The sequence below is a fragment of the Saccostrea cucullata genome, unplaced genomic scaffold (genome assembly GCF_032062105.1).
Source record: "Saccostrea cucullata isolate Sc308-1 unplaced genomic scaffold, CSIRO_AGI_Scuc_v1 ctg693, whole genome shotgun sequence".
NCBI classification, from domain to species: domain Eukaryota; kingdom Metazoa; phylum Mollusca; class Bivalvia; order Ostreida; family Ostreidae; genus Saccostrea; species Saccostrea cuccullata.
The window spans coordinates 143,759-166,733 of NW_026923875.1; the positions used below are offsets into that span (position 1 = coordinate 143,759).

The following is a 22,975-nucleotide window of genomic DNA, read 5'->3' on the forward strand; positions in this document are numbered from 1 at the left end:
CTTTAAACGAGACTGTTGATATTCTTGTTTCATCGACTTGCTTGTCAATAATTTACCTCGTTTAAGAAATTGTTCATACGTAGAGCATGCTCTTGCGTATCGAATCAACTGAGATATAAATACTCCGTATGCAGGTGATGAAGGTAAATTGCTGCATAAGTAAGGGAAGTTGACGATAGAAAAGTTAAAGTCATCACGTTTATCATATAGTTTGGTTGTTAGATTACCATTAGTGTCTTTTTCAAGTAAAATATCCAAGTATGAAGCAGAAGTGTCGGACTCTGTGGTATCTTTTATTTCAAGCTCACCAGGATATATCGTGTCGACGTAGGAATGGAAATTATCATTATTAATAGACAATACGTCGTCGATATATCTAAATGTCAAGTTGAAGGCCACAGCAAGTGTTTTCTTCTTTTCACGTAAAAGATTTTGCATAAATTCTGCTTCATATGAATATAAAAATAAGCCTGCTAATAAAGGAGCGCAATTTGTACCCATGGGAATTCCAATAGATTGTTGGAATACCTGGTCTCCAAAACCCACATAGATATTGTCAATCAGAAACTCAAGCATCTTCTTGATGTCAACTTCAGAGTACTTATGTGTGCAATCAGAATCTGTTTTAACAAAATAATTTTTCAAATGACCAATGACGAGGTAAGTAAACTTACGAGTTCCATTTTTGTTGAAGAAGCAGCTGTCAATGATATCAAAGAGCCTGGATTTTAATTTGTCATGGGGAATTGTTGTGTATAAAGTTGAAAAGTCGTAAGTTTTTATGCTGTTGATTTTTGTAAAGTCTTGTGATTTCAAATTGTCCAAAAGTTCTTTAGAATTTTTAAGTATCCACATCTGATTTACACCACTTCTTGGATATATAGTTGAACAGTACTCTTGAAGTTTTTCCTTCACTACTGTCAATATTTTAGTGAGAAGTAACGAAAGAGGCTTGGTTGAACATTTACTGGAACCTGCAATGTATCTTTGTTTGTAAGGACTCTTATGAAGTTTCGGAATCCAATATATATAACGTAGTTCAAATTCATTTGGCTCTGTGGAATATTAAAAGTATTCAATACTGACAGGTGATTCTGAAGAATTTCTTCCTTAGAAAGAGAAGTATATGTATAAGTAGGATTACCACTTGTAGAATTAAATCCAAGTTCTTCTAGAATGCAATTTATGTAATGAGCCTTACAAACGAAGACAATGTTGTTACCTGCTTTGTCGGCAGGAACCAGTACGTACTGATCGTGTAATCTATCTAATTCTTTTTTCACTTCTGGTTTATTGAACACAGAAGGATAGATGGTTTTCACTTTGCCCCTCAAATCCAATTTTAATGTTTACAATTCCTATCCAATACATCATCTATTGATTAGCAAATATGAACATCTGCATCATTTGTTGATTAACGAAGAAGATACAGAACTTAAAGTTCTTCATAATGTAAACCAGGCTCGTGCCTTGTTTTTGTTAACATAAAGAAAATATCATATCTATAACAAACTGAAGTTCAGCAAAATCAATAGTAACTGTCGAATATTAAAGTGACAATACGGCGCATCTCTTCAAAAACAGACTTGTTAAAATTTTCCTATAGGATTTGGTTTTTTTTTTCATACTCATTCATGTATACATTTTCAGAAAATTACAAATTTCATAAGTAAATAATTCTGATTATTTCATTAAAATTAATAATTATTTATGGTCCATAAATATATACATCACAATGTGTTCCAGGTTCCACATTCCATGCTATTCACGCATGCGTATAGTTTTCATAAACAAAACAGCATCGTAAGAGAGGGAAGCCCGGTAGGCCTGCTACATTGACAAAGTCGACCAAAACATAAAACAAAACCAAAAATAGGGCTTGAAATTAAAAAGAACTTTCCTGACAAAAATTTAGTTGGGAGATTAATATAATCATTGGATGAAGAAGAAACGGGATCTCCGCGACATTCACGTGGGGCTCGCAAAGGTTCTACCCTACAGGTTTGTTAATACTTGCTATCATTTCTGGTATCTCCATGGCTTTCAAAGAAAAAAAATCAGTGTAAACTCAACGTAAAAATGCACTTATGACATATAAAAATTATTGCCATTTGAAGTGCAAATTGTATTGGAACTACAGAAAGATATATTTTGTTTGACATTTTGCCGCGACGACATATGATTTGGTGGATTTTCCTTTTCTGCACCCCAATACAAACATTAGAGGCCCATGGGCCACATCGCTCACCTGAGAATCTTTTGTCATATTGTTCTTTACCAGATTTCCCCCTTGTAATACATATTGTGACCCTACCCTATCCCAATGATCATACTTTAAACAATTTGAAATCTACACTACCCAGGATGCTTCCACATCAGTTTCAGCTTTTCTGGTCCAGTGGTTCTTAAGAAGAAGATTTTCAAAGATTTTAATATATATTTCTATGTAAAACTTTGATTCCCATTGTGGCCCCGCCCTACCCTTGGGGGTCATGATTTGAACAATTTAGAATCTACACTACCCCAGGGTGCTTACACATCAGTTTCAGCTTTTCTGGCCTAGTGGTTCTTGAGTATAAGATTTTCAAAAATTTTTCCTATATATTTCAATAAAAAACCTCTGTTCCCCCATCGTGGCCCCGCCCTACCCCCGGGGGTCATGATTTGAACAATTTAGAATCTACACTACCCCTGGGGGTGCTTCCAGATCAGTTTTAGCTTTTCTGGCCCAGTGGTTCTTGAGAAGAAGATTTTCAAAGATCTTTCCTATATATTTCTATGTAAAATTTTGAATCCCCATTGTGGTCCCGGCCAACCCTTGAGGGTCATGATTTGAACAATTTAGAATCTACACTATCCCAGGGTGCTTCCACATTAGTTTCAGTCTTATTGGCCCAGTGGTTCTTGAGAAGAAGATTTTCAAAGATTTTTCCTATATATTTCTATGTAAAACTTTGATTCCCCATTGTGGCCCCGCCCTACCCTCTTGGGTCATGATTTGAACAATTTACAATCTACAGTACCTCAGGTTGCTTCCACATCAGTTTCAGCTTTTCTGGCCCAGTGGTTCTTGAGAAGAAGATTTTCAAAGACTTTTCCTATATATTTCTATGTAAAACTTTGATTCCCAATTGTGGCCCCGCCCAACCCCCGGGGTCATGATTTGAACAATTTAGAATCTACACTACCAACCAATGCTTCCACATGAGTTTCAGCTTTTCTGGCCTAGTGGTTCTTGAGAAGAAGATTTTTTTCCCTATATATTTCTTTCTTTGATTCCCCATTATGGCCCCGTCCTAATCTCGGGGGGGTCATGATTTGAACAAGAGGCCCATAGGCCTTATAGGTCACCTGAGCATTATGCAACAACTTTCCAGTGATTAAATTTAATTCATCATAACAATACACTTAGCAGTTGCTTAGTTTGTTTACTCAATACCCATACACAAGGTAGGGGAACAAAAAATGCATTTCAACTAATCAGTTATATTCAGCAATAATCAGTAGTGCCCCTACTACACATGAACCCCTGACCCTTAGGCCTTGATATTTGATTAATACCAATGAGCAGATTTCAAACCATTCATTCATTTTCAGTATATAAGTACACCCCCCCCCCCATATTACCCCTGACCCTGGGGCCTTGAAATTCACAATTCTGGAAGATTAGGGCCCTTGTAGATAATAACTATATAGGTAGTTCATCTGCTTAATACCCTAGAGCAGAGAAGAAAATTTTTAAAGATTTAATGAATTTTCACTATATAATCTATAGAGCCCCGCCCTAACACCAAAACCCCTGACCCTGGGGCCATAAAATTCATAATTTTGGTAGAGGCACTCTTGCTCAACATAATTATGCACTTAGTTAGTTTATTTAATACCCAGGAGCAATGAAGAAGATTTTCAAAGAATTCCTGTATTTCACTATATAATCAATAGAGCCCCACCCTAACACCAGAACCCCTGACCCTGGGGCCATAAAATTCACAATTTTGGTTGAGGCACTCTTGTTCATCATAACTATGCACTTAGTTAGTTTATTTAATACCCAGGAGCACAGAAGAAGATTTTGAAAGAATTCATGTATTTTAACTACATAATCTATCGAGCCCCCCCCCCCCCCCCCAGCACTAGAACCCCTGACCCTGGGGCCATAAAATTCAAAATTTTGGTAGAGGCACTCTTGCTCATTATAACTATGCACTTAGTTTATTTAATACCCAGGAGCAGAGAAGATTTTCAAAGAATTCATGTATTTTCACTATATAATCAATAGAGCCCCCCCCCTAATACCAGAACCCCTAATCCTGAGGCCATAAAATTCACAATATTGGTAAAGGCACTCTTGCTCACCATAACTAGGCACTTAGTTAGCTTATTTAATACCCAGGAGCAGAGAAGAAGATTTTCAAAGAATTCATGTATTTTCACTATATAATCAATAGAGCCCCACCCTAACACCAGAACCCCTGACCCTGGGGCCATAAAATTCACAATTTTGGTAGAGGCACTCTTGCTCATCATAATTATATACTTAGTTAGTTTATTTAATACCCAGGAGCAGAGAAGAAGATTTTCAAAGAATTCATGTATTTTCACTATATAATCAATAGAGCCCCACCCTAACACCAGAACCCCTGACCCTGGGGCCATAAAATTCACAATTTTGGTAGAGGCACTCTTGCTCATCATAACTATGTACTTAGTTAGTTTATTTAATACCCAGGAGCAGAGAAGAAGATTTTCAAAGAAATAATGCATTTTCACTACCTACTTATTTAGCCCCGCCCTAGCACTAGAACCCCTGACCCCAGGGCCATGAATTTCACAATTTTGGTAGAGGACTCATTGCTGATTACAATCATGCAACCAGTTTGACTGCTTGATGCCCAGGAGTAAAGAAGAAGATTTTTAAAGATTGCATTAATTTTAGTGGTTTTGGCCCCACCCCTCAGGCCCCTGGGGGGCAGGGATCATGAAATTCACAATTTTTGTTCCCCTTCACCCATAGATGCTTTGTGCCAAATTTGGTTGAAATTGGTTCAGTGGTTGCAGAGAAGAAGCTGAAAATGTTCAAATGTTAACGCACAACGCACGACGCACGACGACGGACGAAAACGGATAGCAATAGGTCACCTGAGTTTACTCAGGTGACCTAACAATTTAGAATCTACACTATCCCAGGGTGCTTCCACATTAGTTTCAGTCTTATTGGCCCAGTGGTTCTTGAGAAGAAGATTTTCAAAGACTTTTCCTATTTATTTCTATGTAAAACTTTGATTCCCAATTGTGGCCCCGCCCAACCCCTTAGGGTCATGATTTGAACAATTTAGAATCTACAGTACCCAGGGTGCTTCCACATAAGTTTCAGTCTTATTGGCCCAGTGGTTCTTGAGAAGATTTTTTATGACCCACCCTATTTTTGTTTTTTCTTGATTATCTCCCCTTGTGAGGGGACTTGGCCCTTCATTTTAACATTTTAAATTCCCCTTCACCCAAGGATGCTTTGTACCAAGTTCGGTCAAAGTTGGCCCAATTTGTTCTTGAGTAGAAGTTGAAAATGTGAAAAGTTTACAGACAGATGGACAGACAGACAGACAGACTGACAAAATGTGATCAGAAAAGCTCACAGGTGAGCTTAAAACGTCAACATTTGTATTTATAATCATGTTAAATTTGTCTGAATGCAGACAAATATGTTAACAATTATTAATTTACCGGAGAGTCAATTTAAGATATTTTGATTCTCAGAATTGCTTTTACTTAATATTCCATTATAATTGTGAACCCTACATTGTATGCACGTGCCATTTTAGAATTCACGTGGTACAAATAAACGGAACTAAGTTGCATGACCCTTGATTTTCCGGCAGAATTTAATTACGTTAATTTTACATGAGGAGAGAATATTTATTTTATAAAAACTTCAACTTTTTAACTTATTCATGAATTGATATATTGGGTAAATTTGAATTTAAAAAGCAGAGAGATTTGCAGCCGTATTGCCGCTTTAATCCTATTTAAAATTTACTTTTATTTGAAATCATCTACTTTGCAACGAATTAACCTGTGTAAACAAAAACATGACAAGCCTTGTTTACATAACAGAGGTTTGGAGCTTGTAAATCTGACTTGTATCTGGATAACTGTCGTTCAAATTTTTTTGATCATTTGAAATCCCTATGTAAATATTTGTAAAAATGGAAAAATAAATTTTAAAATTTTGTCTGAAACTGTGTACATGCCCCTTTAACATGTGTAGTGTTAAACTTCATTTATAAGTGACTTTTAGATGAATCATACTTGATGAAGTATGAAGGGTTAATGCTAGATTATAAGTCACTTATAGTCATTATAAGTGACTATGTCCTAATACTCACTCATAAGTCACTGACTTAAATGTCAAGTTCATTTGCAAATAAAATCCTAATTTTAACTTATTAGTCATTTAAGTTAAATGTATCAGTGAAGTGTAAGTCCAGAATAAACAACTTATAAGTATAAAAAAATAAATCACTTATAAGTCACTTATCAGAAATTTCTTTAAGGGAATTATTCATCCTTTATTATAAATTCATAATTCCTCAAAACGAATTTTCAAAGTTCTTAGGAAACTATTTTGCATTCAGTAAAATTTAAAATCTTAATTGAAAAGAGGCCCACAGTTGACCTTATTTTTAGGCACCTGAGCATTATGCAACAACTTTCCAAAAAAATCGTGCGATGATCAAGCTGCAATCATCGCTTGCTGATGGTAGGAGTGCAGCTGTAAGAGTCTTTTTAATCGCTTACGAGCCTCAAGAAAAACGTGAGCAACTCTTCATTACAATAGGATAATGAGGAGAGCAAAAAGAACATAACTAATCAGTACAATTTCCAGAAAAGTTCCTTTACATAAGAAAGAGAAATTTTACATCTTACTCAAAATGTAGTTGTTGCAAAAGGAAAAGCATTATTACAGTTGAAGAAAGTGTCAGGCTCTAAACTGTGTTTATAACGTATTTCTGTTTATTATACCAGATACAGAAATATCTTTGATAAGTTATGTTTATTTAAAAAGTTCGGTTATTCATTAGTAAAATTCCTAACATGAGGTAAAACAGTTAGGTAGGCCTTTACGTCTTACACTTGGGTCTATATGACTTCCTTTTTATTACCTTCAATACTGTACACTCATGTTTTCTGTTCTTTGAGGGCGGGGGGGGGGATCAAACCAAAAAGTTGCATGTCTGGTATGGTTACATGTAAATCCATACTTTTTAAAAAGCTATCTGCCTTAACCGCCATCTTCAGGCACGTGAGGTCTTAACAAAAGGAATACACATATGAAGTATGAAAGTAGCTCTATTTAATTAAAAGTTAACGTTTTAATGACTGTCAGTTAGTTAAATGTGATTTCATGTCCCCTCGCTTTCGCGGAAGCGGGGTATAATAAGAAGGGTAATTCAGACTGTAGTAATTTTCAACTATATAGCCCAATCTCTAATCATTTCTTTAGATGAAGCAAAGCTGTCCCATTGTTATATTTTTCATTATCACAATTTTGGTAGAGGCACTCTTGCTCATCATAATTATATACTTAGTTAGTTTATTTAATACCCAGGAGCAGAGAAGAAGATTTTCAAAGAATTCATGTATTTTCACTATATAATCAATAAAGAGTTTTGCCGCTTTATATATTTTGTGAGTGAAGGAAAAAATTGTCATAGGGTAAAAATTGAGGTATTTACCGAGAAATGCTGAGGGGCCAATAGCATGTAAATAGAATTTTAACACAAGAATCATAGGTGTACAATGTGCAATAAGTGTTTTGCCGCAAGATGCCACAACGTCAACGAACGCACGGAGAACACACCGCCTAAGTTGGCATAAGTAAATCAAAGATACGCGTTGCGTACCAAATGTTGATGTTGCATTTAGAAACTCTCATAAAGATGCTGATTTTTATTCGAAAGCATTTTCACATTGGAAAAAATTCTAAAGATTTATGTGGGCTTACTATGAAATTGTTTGGTTCAGCTGAGGATAAAAAAATTGCTAATGTTGTAGCTGATTCACAGGTGAGAAATATGAAGGAGTCTGGAATCAATTTATTTTTTCTCAGAATGCTTTTAGCTTTTTATGCCATTTTATTCATGAATGATATGCTTACTTCAACTTTTTATCTTATTCATGAATGATATATTGGGTAAATTTGAATTTAAAAAGCACACGATTTGCAGCCGTATTGCCGCTTTAATCCTATTTAAAATTTACTTTTATTTGAAATCATCTACTTTGAACGAATTAACCTGTGTAAACAAAAACATGACACTAGCCTTGTTTACATAACAGAGGTTTGGAGCTCTAAATCTGACTTGTATCTGGATAACTGTCGTTCAAATTTTTTATGATCATTTGAAAGACCCTATGTAAATATTTGTAAAAATGGAAAAATAAATTTTAAAATTTTGTCTGAAACTGTGTACATGCCCCTTTAACGGTAGTGTTAAACTTCATTTATAAGTGACTTTTAGATGAATCATACTTGATGAAGTATGAAGGGTTAATGCTAGATTATAAGTCACTTATAGTCATTATAAGTGACTATGTCCTAATACTCACTCATAAGTCACTGACTTAAATGTCAAGTAGCTCATTTGCAAATAAAATCCTAATGAGTAACTTATTAGTCACTTATAAGTTAAATGTATCAGTGAAGTGTAAGTCCAGAATAAACAACTTATAAGTATAAAAAAATAAATCACTTATAAGTCACTTATCAGAAATTTCTTTAAGGGAATTATTCATCCTTTATTTTAAATTCATAATTCCTCAAAACGACTTATTTTCAAAGTTCTTAGGAAACTATTTTGCGGAGTAAAATTTAAAATCTTAATTGAACAAGAGGCCCACAGGCCTTATAGGTCACCTGAGCATTATGCAACAACTTTCCAGTTACAGTGTATTGAATTTGATTCATGTTTTAACTTAAGCCAGATGATGTATGGCATTCACAATTTTGAAAGAGGCACCATTAATCATCATAACAGTACACTAATCAGTTGCTTAGCTTGGTTACTGAATACCCATACGCAGGGTAGGGAAACAAAAACGCATTCCAACTAAACAGTAATATTCAGCAATAATCAGTAGTGCCCCTAACACTGTGACATAAACCCCTGATCCTAGGTCCACACATTGCAAAAATTTTAACAAGAGGCCCCTGGGCCTTATAGGTCACCTGAACATTATTCAACAACTTCCCAGTGACTGAATTTGATCCATGTTTTAAGCCAGATGCTATAGCATTTACAATTTGGTCATCATAACTATACACTTAGCAGTTCCTTAGTTTGGTTACTTTATACCCATAGGCAGGGTAGGGGAACAAAAAATGCATTTCAACTAATCAGTAATATTCAGCAATAATCAGTAGTGCCGCTACCACACATGAACCCTTGACTCTTAGGCCTAGATCCACACATTGCACTATTTTTTGAAAGGAATACTTGCTTTTCAAAAATATTTGATTAATACCAAGGAGCACATTTCAAACAATTCATTCATTTTCAGTACATAAGTACAGCCTCCCCACCCCCCCCCCCCCCCCACTATGGTACAACTGACCCTGGGGCAGGGCTCCCACTGGACTGAAAATATTTTTCGCCACTTATCGCGACAAAAGGAAAAGCATTATTACATCTGATTTCTCGACAATCCACTTACACTTTATGTTATTCCTTTTTTTTATTATGTTTATTACAGACATTGTTTTAAAATTGTTATGTTTAAAGCTTATGGTAGTGTCCATTTGAAAAAAAAAATAAAGTTGGAATTATACAGTTAATTTGATATTGAATTGATAACAGCCAACTCTTGACAGAAAATGTCCCCTTGTTTATAATTTTTTGTTTGCCTGGGAAGGGGGGGGGGGCTACAGACGTAGTAAAAATATATGACATTTTTTAAAAATGTAAATTTTCATCATTTCATTAATTAATTGGGAAAAGAAGTAATTAAAAAGTAATGAGAATTAGATTTAAAACTTGACTTTATTTTAACAACTTGGACTCTAGACTCCAGGGTATAATATGCAAGCTTGTGTAATTGTAAATAATTCAGTGTAATTTACTACGATAATTCTGTTTCCAAACCAATTTCTTTTTCACTATTTGTCAGTTTATGACATAATGTACACATTTTTCAATTTTCATTAGGTAAAATTTGAAGCCAATGTATACAATTTTCGTCATGTTTCCCTACTTTCGGTTTAAAAAAAAAACGATCTCCATAGATCCAGATTTTGTTGATAATTTTTTTCTATTTACTAACTTCATCTCCTAATAACACTTTACCCCCCCCCCCCTTGTTTAAACCAAGTTATATTTGAAACCCTTTATTGCTCCAGGCTAGTTACCTAGTCGGCTGTGTTCGTTCAAGCGAGACGTGATTTCCTACATGTAGGTTTCAATTTTCACACCTCTGCTGAATTAAATACACAATGGGAGTTATCTGTAAACAGGTTTATTCCCACTTAGCCAACATTTTGAAAAATCCTATTCCCACATAGCCAACATTTTGATTTTTACACCTGAGTGATTAACAGGCTATAGTCTGTTTTTGTGAATGCTTTTATATGAATTACCTGAGAATTAATTCCTTTGGAAAATAAAAACAATGTAAAAATATACCAATCAGAGGTAAAATTTGAGTCAAAATAAATATAAAATTAATTAAAGAAAAAATTAAAGTTCAATAATTTTTCAATGTAAAAAAGTAGTAAAATTTTACCAGAGAATTAATTAATTAAATTTAATTTAATAAATAGAATATTAATATCATTTAAGTAACTAAAGAAAAAAATATTTTTATTTTACCACACAACATATTTTCATTAGAAAATAAAAACAAAACACTCTGAAGAAACAATTATGTATAATCATTAAAAATGGTTGTGTTTATACAATTAAACGCTGCATTTTCCGGAAATATGCATATAGCATTGAATAAACAAAGGAGCTAACCAGGACTACACAATTTTTGTACATGGTACAACTAAAAAAAAATCATTTTCGCCACTTATGAATTTTTTTTCGCCACTGTTGAAAAAAAATCGCAATTGGCGACAATGGCGAATCACAGCTCGAGCCCTGCCCTGGGGCCTTGAAATTTACAATTCTTGAAGATTAGGGATTGCTCATAACTATATAGGTAATTCATCTGCTTAAAACCTAGGAGAAAAGAAGAAAATATTCAAAGATTTAATGTTTTTTCACTATACATGTATAATCAATACGGCCCCGTCCTAACACCAGAATCCCTGACCCTGGGGCCATAAAATTCACAATTTTGGCAGAGGCACTTTTGCTGATCATAACTATGTATTAGTTAGTTTATTTAATACCCAGGAGTAAAGAAGAAGATTTTCAAAGAATTCATGTATTTCCTCTATATAATCAATAGAGCCCCACCCTGACACCAGAACCCCTGACCCTGGGGCCATAAAATTCACAATTTTGGTAGTGGCACTCTTGCTCATCATAACTATGTACTTAGTTAGTTTATATAAAACCTAGGAGCAGAGAAGAAGATTTTCAAAGAATTCATGTATTTTCACTATATAATCAATAGAGCCACGCCCTAAAACCAGAACCCCTGACCCTGGGGCCATAAAATTCACAATTTTGGTAGAGGCACTCTTGCTCATCATAACTATGTACTTAGTTAAATTATATAAAATCTAGGAGCAGAGAAGATGATTTTCAAAGAATTCATGTATTTTCACTACATAATCAATAGAGCCCCGCCCTAACACCAGAACCCCTGACTCTGGGGCCATAAAATTCACAATTTTGGTAGTGGCACTCTTGCTCATCATAACTATGTACTTAGTTAGTTTATTTAATACCCAGGAGTAAAGAAGACGATTTTCAAAGAATTCATGTATTTCCTCTATATAATCAATAGAGCCCCGCCCTGACACCAGAACCCCTGACCCTGGGGCCATAAAATTCACAATTTTGGTAGAGGCACTCTTGCTCATCATAACTATGTACTTAGTTAGTTTATTTAATACCCAGGAGCAGAGAAGAAGATTTTCAAAGAAATAATGCATTTTCACTATATACTTATTTAGCCCCGCCCTAGTACAAGAACCCCTGACCCCAGGGCCATGAATTTCACAATTTTGGTAAAGGACTCAATGCTGATTACAATCATGCAAACAGTTTGACTGCTTGATGTCCAGGAGTAAAGAAGAAGATTTTTGAAGATTGCATTAATTTTAGTGGTTTTGGCCCCACCCCCCAGGCCCCAGGGGGGCAGGGATCATGAAATTCACAATTTTTGTTCCCCTTCACCCATAGATGCTTTGTGCCAAATTTGGTTGAAATTGGTTCAGTGGTTGCAGAGAAGAAGCTGAAAATGTTCAAAAGTTTACGACCGATTGACGACGAACGACGTACGACGAACGACGTACGACGGACGACGACGGACAAAAACAGATAGCAATAGGTCACCTGAGTGACTCAGGTGACCTAAAAAGGCACTATTAAAATTGCCTATCAAAAAATAAATAAATGTTTAATAAATACAAAGGAGCAGATTTAAAACAATTAATTCATTTGCAGTATATAAGTAGAGCCCCCCCCCCCCCACCCCTGACCCAGGGTCCTTGAAATTCACAATCCTGCAAGATTAGGGCCCTTGCTCATCATGACTATATAGGTAGTTCATCTGCTTCATACCCAGAAACAGAGAAGAAAGTTTTCAAAGATTTAATGTATTTTCACTATATAATTAATAGAGCCCCGCCCTAACATCAGAACCCCTTACCCTGGGGCCATAAAATTCATAATTTTAGAAGACGCATTCTTGCTCATCATAACTATGTACTTAGTTAGTTTATTTAATTCCTAGGAGCAGAGAAGAAGATTTTCAAAGAATTCACATATTTTCAATATATAATCAAACTAGCCCTTCCTTAACACCAGAACCCCTGACCCTGGGACCATAAAATTCACAATTTAGGTAAAAGCACTTTTGCTCATCAAACCTATTCACTTAGTTAGTTTATTTAATACCTAGGAGCAGAGAAGAAAATTTTCAAAGAATTCATGTATTTTTACTATATAATCAAACTAGCCCTTCCTTAACACCAGAACCCCTGACCCTGGGACCATAAAATTCACAATTTAGGTAAAAGCACTTTTGCTCATCATAACTATTCACTTAGTTAGTTTATTTAATACCTAGGAGCAGAGAAGAAAATTTTCAAAGAATTCATGTATTTTTACTATATAATCTATAGAGCCCCCCCTCCTCAACACCAGAACCCCTGACCCTGGGACCATAAAATTCACAATTTTGGTTGAGGCACTCTTGCTCATCATAACTATGCACTTAGTTAGTTTATTTAATACCTACGAGCAGAGAAGAAGATTTTCAAAGAATTCATATATTTTCACTTTATAATCAATAGAGCCCCCCCCCCCCCCCCAACACCAGAATCGTTCACCCTGGGGCCATAAAATTCACAATTTTGGCTGAGACACTCTTGCTCATCATAACTATGTACTTGGTTAGTTTTTTTAATACCCAGGAGCAGAGAAGATTTTCAAAGAATTCATGTATTTTCACTATATATCATCAACAGAGCCCCGCCCTAACACCAGAACCCCTGACCCTGGGGCCATAAATTTCACAATTTTAGTAGAGGCACTCTTGCTCATCATAACTATGTACTTAGTTGGTTTATTTAATACCCAGGAGCAGAGAAGAAGATTTTCAAAGAAATAATGCATTTTCACTATATACTTATTTAGCCCCGCCCTAGCACTAGAACCCCTGACCCCAGGGCCATGAATTTCACAATTTTGGTAGAGGACTCATTGCTGATTACAATCATGCAAACAGTTTGACTGCTTGATGTCCAGGAGTAAAGAAGAAGATTTTTAAAGATTGCATTAATTTTAGTGGTTTTGGCCCCACCCCTCAGGCCCCAGGGGGGGGGGGGGGGGGCGGCAAGGATCATGAAATTCACAATTTTTGTTCCCCTTTAGCCATAGATGCTTTGGTTGAAATTGGTTCAGTGGTTGCAGAGAAGAAGCTGAAAATGTTCTAATGTTAACACGCGATGGATGACGGACGACGACGGACGAAAACGGATAGCAATAGGTCACCTGAGTTTACTCAGGTGACCTAAAAATCCTTTTAAGGTGTTATTAATTAAAATAAATAATGTTTTCCGATTGGAAATATAACTAAAAATATTGTTAATACAACTTTTAATCATTCAAAACTTTCCTACGCCGAAATGTGGCTGAAATATTGCTGAAATAATGCTGACCCGATGATAAACATCAATTAATCAATCAATTTAAAACTTTCAGAAGAATCTTATAGAACAAGGGTTGACAGAGGTGTATGCTATCGACACTGTGGGTCGCATAAAATTCTAATGGCGATCTAGATTGAATGCCAGCTAGATGACCATAAAGATATACTCTGATGTCCGTATTTGAGAATCTTCTTTTTTAATTCGATAAATATATATTCACATTGGTGTGAGATATTTCACAAGTTCAACTGAAAAACAGTTGTGAATTAATAAACCTTACATAAACATTATAAAGTTATTGTAATTCCGTTAAAGAATAAAGTACATGTACATTATTGGCTGAATGAATTTTCAAAGCTGCTGTCAGGAAAAAAAATATTTACCAAACTACGGGTTAGGAGAAAAAGATATTTATAATGACGCCCTTATACAGTTTATCTCATCGATTATATGAGAAGCATGAATAATTATTAGGTGAATATCAAAGGGAAAGACTTATTTTGGAAGAATACAAATTAAAAGAACCCTGCCAAGCACCGTAATTCTCAACCAATCAAGTGGTCCAAAATTTCAAAGATTTCAAAGCAAAGAAGATTTTTAATGATTACATTTTGGTGGTTTTGGCCCAACTCCTCATGACATTCAAAACTTCTGTTCTTCTTCACTTATTGATGCTTTTTGCCAAAATTGGTGGAAATTGGTTGAGTGGTTGCAGAGGAGGAGATGAAATTGTTCAAATGTTAACACACGACACGCTATCCACAAGGCATGACAAAAAACATAGCAATAGATCACCTAATCAAGAGCCCTTAGAGCCATAGCTGCCTTATCGACGACCTGGCCTAAACAAGTATTTAAAAGGAAATCACCTGTTTCTATATATAGATACATGTACCTTTTCAAATTAGAATCAACCCACATGTATGTAATTATTTGTGAACCAGAGTTATATTTTCATAGTTGCAAGTTTGTTGCATGACAGCAATTTCACTTGTCCAATACTCTTATTCTAAAATATAAACAAGATTGTTTGAAAATTATAAAAATAAAACAGGCTAACAGCTATGACTTTGGGCCATTAAAATAGTTTAAGTCTGTTTTTCCCCAAGATACTTTCAATGTGTAATGTTGCATTATATATCTCTTGTAAAAATTATTTATACATGTACTATAAAATAATAAAAGAAAACATAAGAAAATGCACATAAGAAAAAAAAATAAAATCGTAGTACATGCACTGTGAGTCTCGAACTCATGATCATTATATCTTCAATCAAGGAAACATACCACTCTGCCATGAAGACCTGGTTTTCAATTGGATAAAATTAAGACAGATTGTTGAATTTTGAAATAATTTTAGAAGAAGAATTAAATACATATTTTCAACATTTTCAATATGAAGACCACCTTTAATCAAAATTATCTAAGCGTAATGAAGTGCAGTCATATCCAAATTAAATTATTCAGAAGTTGTTTTTCTGGTCAAGGATGGTCTTTTCCTACAGTTTGTCATTGTTTAGGGGGGTACCTCAGTATTTACTATATTCTCCATATAAACTGAACGATTTTTATAACTATCATATGAGGGAACTATTAATAATTGAGTATTATTTTTGTGTGAGTTGCTTTAAGGCATGTATAAACTAACATTGTATGACAAAATTTTGTTACACAAAGTATTTAAAAAATCACTACTAGAGTAGGCGAAAGTGACTATAAAATGTGCTATGGCTCTAAAAATTGATACATGTAGCAATACATCACCTAAGTAGCTCTGGTGACCTAACAGGATCACAGACATTGGTGGTCACATGAGCATCATATAAAGTGCCTTAACATATGACCACAACTAAAAAGTTAGTTTTGAAATTTAGAACATATCCTAATATTGATTGATTGTATGTTGTTTAACGTCCTTCTCGAGAATTTTTCCCTCATATGGAGACGCTACCACTTGCTTGTGGAGGGCTACAAAATTCGTACCATGCACGGCACTCAGGGCCTTTGAGCAGTGAGGGATCTTTTTCGAGCCAGCACTTATTGCAACACAGGGCCTCGGTTTATACGGTATCATATGAAGGACTGGTGTCCACATCCTGCAGTGGGATTTGAACCCGCGATGTAAGGATTGACTCCTTACTTCGCGACTTTAGAGCAGACGCTCTTACCACTGCGCCATGCGGGCGACTCCTAATATTGAAATATTTTTCAATTAAAATTCAATTATTTCAAAGCATGCAAAATATATATATATACAGTACAGCTCACGAGTTTCTTCCGGATTCCACCGGCCACGGTGGACCTATGTTCCACTCTTTTCCGTGGAACTTTAGAAACGTCGGCGTCTTTGAAGTTCGGTCTCCGATCCACGGTGTGACACGGTGCGTACACGGTGTGACACGGTGCCTTAAAATTGCAATAATGTTCCTCCACGGTGCGACACGGTGTGCACACGGTGTGACACGGTGCCTAGAAAGTGTGGCAATGTACGTCCACGGTGCGACGCGGAGCTAATCCACGGTGCGAGTCGGTGTGTCAGCACGGTGTAACACGGTGCATTTCTTCCAATTTTACTTAAAATGTTGTATAATTCTTTAATTCTTAAACAAATCACTCAAAGCAGGTCTATACATATATAAAATCAAAGTAACATTCCAATGTCCAATGCACGTATTTGGAAGACATGTTCAAAGAAAGTATATTGTTGGTATTGAATTGTTCAAAGTTATATAACAATAGTTTATTGTTTTAATTTATGAAGATAGTATAGTAATGGATAATACATTATTCAAAAGTGTTTATACTTCTATTTGTTTTTTATTCTTATTCTGTAATAATGTCGGAAGAGTTCCGTCGTCTTAATAGGTCGGTAGCGTATAACCTCTTAGGCCTGCACCCTGTATTAGTTACACCTGTACATGTAAGCGATTGAACACAAGATAACACACCTGTATACACACGTGCCTGGTTCTGGCGTAACCCACATATTATTGTTGACCCCATCCCCCATTTTCACTATTACATGTACATCCCTCCTTGATTTTTTTAATTATAAATTTGCATGGCTCAGTTCTTTTAAAATACCTGTGTCACACATTCACTGTGAATCCTATATACATGTACCTATTCTATACATAAGTGCATGTACATATTTATATACAATGTATATAATAACAAAAATTCTCCAATTATGTAACAAAAACAAAAGAAAAAAAATCATTTTGAAACTACCTGTGGGTTTATTAAAAAGTATGGAACATAAAGCCCCCTTTTAATCTCTCTCTCTCTTTCTATCTCTCTCGGATACCAGTGGCGGATTCTGAGGGGGGTTCACCAAAACATACACCCCATCCTTGGATTTGCAAAAAAAGAAACAGAAAGAAGAAAGTTCCAATTTTTTGTTGTGTTCTTACTATAGAAATATAGATATGTAAACTGAAAGTCTAATGTTGTAATATATAAAGAAATTTGGTTGCGAAAACAAAATGAAACCCCACCCCCTTAACGAAATAGGATTTTCGGGTTCGGAGAATATATTTTCCTTTCTTTTTCAAAAACTTTCAGGTAATCCATACAAATACTTTTTCCGAGGTTGATCAACCTCCCACGTTTAAAAACCATACTTCATCCTATATCCTATCGAGTTGTTTAATTACATGTATATGTAAAACGTACGTTATAGATACAACTCTTTTCCCTTCCATCCCCTCTTTGAAAAACCCTTCAACCCCCTTCCCCCCTTTTCAAAAATTTATATAATTCCAATAATGTGTGTGTTACTACTGCTTCGTACATGTACTCATTTATACAAGGTTAAAATGTTCTTTTTCAGAAAGTATTAATTCGTAATTTACATGACTGTACACGTTTTGAAAATACATTTTGTTACTCAATGATTGACATATTTAAACTAATTTTCAGAAAGGTGAGGGAAATAAGGCATGATTAATTAAAAAAAAGATAATTAATTTTTCATCAAAAGAGACGGTTAATATCTTAAATATGCTCAGTTTCCATGTCCTATCCATACCGAAATCAAAGTCTATCAATTTCTTTGAAGTGATTATTACTCGGCAAATCATTGGATAAGATAAGGATTATTGCAGTTATAAACACTGAAAATCTAAAATAATTGTAAAATATGGAAATAAGTTATATTAAATGCGGCAAAATCTACTGAACAGGCAGAGATGATAATCCGATAAATTTTATTAATTTAAGTAGTGATCAACTTACACGCTGAATACAAAAATCACCAGCAGAATTTTTGGCAAATAAAATCTACTAACCTCAGTACAAATATTACTTCATTCAGAAATGTATATCGTATGAAAAATGAAAAGAAAAAAAACAGTTTGCGTCGAAAACATATAGATATATAGCAATTTTAGAAATGGTTTGTTACCCCCCCCCCCCCCTTCCCTTTCTAGAAAGTGATACGAATCGGCTAATTAAAACTTTATCAGAAGTCAGCAAATTTATTTAAGTATTTAAAAATCTTAATACATGCTTATTTGTGTCTGAAAAGGATAAATAAATTAACAAAGGACATGTAAGTTAATATTCATTGCTGTAGTGAAACCTGGAAGATGAATTTCGTTTGATATCAGTTCAGTGTGTTATACACTTGCTGTGATCAGAGCTGAAGAATGTGAAAGGTGTGATAAACATACGGCGCCCCTGGCCCACCGGCAGGGACCCAATATATTTATCAAACAGGTGTGAACTCAGAACTGACCATGAGAATGTTTCAAATCACGAGAGAAATTCTTTCCGCGTAAAGAGATTTTCAAGGTCACCTAGTTTCATGCGATTTTGATTGACAGGTGAATGAGTTGATGCACAAAAATCTCGCGCGTACAGCATGTACATGATTCATTAAATCGGTTTAATATGAACCAAAGTTGTGGAAATTTATTAGAATTATAGAAGTGACTCTGTACACTAATTAACACGAGATTTTGCAATTCATCGATATCCGGGAAATTTGTTTTCTAGAAGAAAAAAATTAGAGGTCTGGTACAAATATTATGTATATGAGAATGTGGGAAAAAAACGGATAGATAAACATGAAAGTAAAATCTCCCTCTCTCTCTGAACATTCTAAAATGTAGAACTGAATTGAAATCAGTTTAATTATTATGAAAAAAGTAAATTATATATGATTTGTAGAGGAATATTTAGAATGCTGCTTTAGCAGTTCAAGCAATTTTTGTTTTACTTTTTGTTTTCTTTCTTTTTTTTTTTATTTTCATACTGATCGCAGAAGATTTATAAACAAGAAAAAGAATACCCGATACGCAGGTAGAAATACTTCCACATATTCGAAAGAAATTGAATTTTTCTATGTCTCAAAATGTCAGGATAAATAAATGGATACATACAACTGCCAGATTTTTTTTTTGTGAATGTATACAACTAGTCAACTACCAAACTACCGTAACGTATAAGTAATTATCGTGAATACTAGAGTTTATTTTTCTTGCATGCTCTTTTTCTTCCTCGCATGTAGCAACTTACTAGTATCTTCATTGATATGTGGTCTACACTATTTATACTATAATTATTTCTACAAAATAAAGATATATCAATAATCTGTATGAATATCATATACTGACAGTGACTTGACATTTTTTTTTATTTCACTATTTTTTTTTTACGAAGTAGGAGTCAGATAATGTTGAATTAGTTATATATATATATATTAGTTATATATTTAATATTTGTGAATATTCTTTTATAACATCCTTTTATAATATCCTTTTATTTTACAGAGAAAATAATCGCTAAAATTATCGACCAGTGTCTATGTTTCGCACTGAATAAGTTAAACAGCAATGTACTTATACTTGGATTTGTACATGCGGATTGATAGCTTATATCGGAAACATAATAATTTGCACAATAGATATATATTATTGTTCTTGTTTTCAAATAAATATGAAATATGAATTCAACAGAAATAGAATTTAAATTTATTCAATATACTAGGCAATCATACCGTCAATGGCTAACCAAAGTTTACACCTCGAAGCTGTTATATTATGAACTCACATGTAATCATGTATGTAAAACGAGCTGTTTGTATTAAGTCAATCTTCCTTTTCGATTTTTTTTCTAGCTATCAAATAATCATTATTTATAATTTCAAAATTCTATAACTGAAATGCTTCTATAAACAAACTATTTACTTCCGTAATTTTCTCGCACGGTGGAACACGGAGGGTCCCCCTAAGAAACAATAATGTCCACGGTGTTACACGGTGCGTCTCTGGAATAATCGCAATATACGCACACCGTGGAACACCGTGTACACGGTGTAACACGGTGTATTTTCCACCGTGTATTTTCCACCGTGGGGTGGCAAAAACTCGTGAGCTGTACTGTATATATATATATATATATATATATATATATATATATATATATATATATATATATATATATATATATATATATATATATATATATATATACTTGTGCTCAAAATGGCTCAATATGGCCATATTAGACTTTAATGTTTTAAGACAATTTTAGTGTTACACTTATTGCTTTAAGTATGTTACCTGAACAAATAGCTGGTAAAGCTATAGATTTTGCTCCTACTTTTTCAGCTTCAAAGAAACTTCCCATCAATAGATGATGAAGATATTTCTTGCTTTCTTCAGGTTTATAGGTGGCATATGCAGTTGTTACGGCATTCACAACGTACTTGCAAATTAAATATTCTCCTCCTTGTATAGTACAAACGAAATGCTCCGGAAGCTTTCCATTTTCTATCAATATTTCATCAACTTTTTTCTTGTATGATGCTCCAGCCATATCTGCTATAATCTTAGGCAATCCACCACGCAAATCAAAAGATTTCGATATGGGGCAAAGAACTGCATCAACATTTGCTTTGAGAAGAGAATCACGATAAACATATACAAAAATCCCTTCATTGGTAACAAAAACTGGAAGTGTTGATGCACCTTCCTCTGATTTGACCTCTATTTCAGTTTCTGAAGCAAGTAAATCTTCGCATTCTTTTTCAGTTTTTTCAACTTTCCTTTTATCATTTCCAATGATAACTATTTTCTTTTTATCCTCTGTTATGTAGCACAAAAGATCATGACTACGTTTTTGCTGGCAAAATGTTTCTAAGGATTCAAATGTCTTTGAAACCTCTGCAGTCTTTTTGTACATTTGCTCAATTTCTCTTAACATATCTTCCACTTCCTCTTTAATGCCATGCTGCAAAAATATCACCTCTACTCTAGTCTTTTTTTTATTCCATTTCTTCTCTGCATTTTCCAATATACTTCCATGAAAGTACTGAAGTTGGTATAACTCTTCAGGTGTGCATCTCATTCGCTTGTCTTCATGAGGAGAGGGTTGCTGTGGTTTTGGTGGCATTGCTTCAGCTGAATTCTTAGGCTGTTGGCCTTGATAACCCTGACTAGGAGTGGACATTGTCATTGATGGTGTAAAAGAAACTTGTGAAAGTGTTTTATTAGATGTCCCAAATTGTTGCAAATGTTCTGGAAGAATGTCTGCTTGCTCTTTGGGGAATTCTCTAGCACCAGACTCTTGAAGTACACTGTTCTCTGTTTCAGGAAGAATTTTCTCCACTTCTATATTTAGATGTTCATCTCTTTGACCGGTGTTTAATTCTTTTGGTTCCATTTCTTGTTTTTTCAGCAGTGTGGACAAAAAATCAAAAGCTGCTTTGATTTCAAGTATATTTCCAGACAAAACCATGGATTGAGGGTCTTTCTGTTCAACAATGACTCCAGAATTTTTTCTAATAATATCTGCTGTCACACCTTTCTTTACCATTAGTTGTACCATTTTTTGGCTGACAACTGCCTTCAAATCAACCACTGCCTGTTTATACAAATTGAATTTTATTTAAATTTTATAAATTCAAAACTATATGGTCAGCAAAGTTTCTATAGTAAGAAATTCATTGAAGAAAATATTGATTCTTATGATAAATCTGTATATATTAATTAATGCAACCGACCCAATCAAACTGTGCCAACTGAAAAATTTTTTAATAAGATTTTTCAAATGTTTTTTCTAAACTTTTATAAAAGTTGTGCTTTGATTTTCAAGTGTTTGTTGGCAACAAAATGGCACCATGTGGTGACAGAGTTACTCTTTGTAGTCCGTGTTATATAACAACTGCGAAGTATCAACCTTATGCTTTTAGTTTATTAGAATCCTATACTCTTGAAACAAATCGTTGATAAAATATACATGTACCATAACTAATAAACAGTTTCATTGATATTTACAAAACTGTATTTTAAAAATTAAGGTATGTACGTATAGTGAGCATATTAAGGCTTGTGTCATAAGTAGACGAGGAACTCATCTTGTGGACACTTTAACAAATTCACTAAAGAAGAAAAGTCACATTGGTCCATTTTTGGCCCTGTGAATTTTTGAAAAATTGGAACAACTCAGTATTAGTTGAAAATATGTTTAAATTCACTTGGACCCTTGGTGACTTCATATCAAATAGAGATGACATAATTTTGTCATTTGTCTATGTATTATAACGTCATGAATTTCGTCATTTCCCTCAAATCTGAAAAAATTCTCTAAAATGACAGAAAAATTAAGCTGTTTTTTAATATTTTGCTTAACCCCCAACATCTGATC

The 22,975-nt window shown here is 34.4% G+C and overlaps 1 protein-coding gene across 2 annotated transcripts in view; it reads right to left on the reverse strand.

Annotated features, from left to right (window-relative positions):
* Positions 1–22,975, reverse strand: part of LOC134265167 (uncharacterized) — a 94,499-nt gene that overhangs the window by 18,956 nt on the left and 52,568 nt on the right. For both annotated transcript variants that reach the window (XM_062747421.1, XM_062747422.1), the window contains exon 11: positions 20,890–22,192. In XM_062747421.1, the coding sequence (XP_062603405.1) occupies positions 20,890–22,192 (1,303 nt within the window). The remainder of the gene's footprint in view (positions 1–20,889; positions 22,193–22,975) is intronic.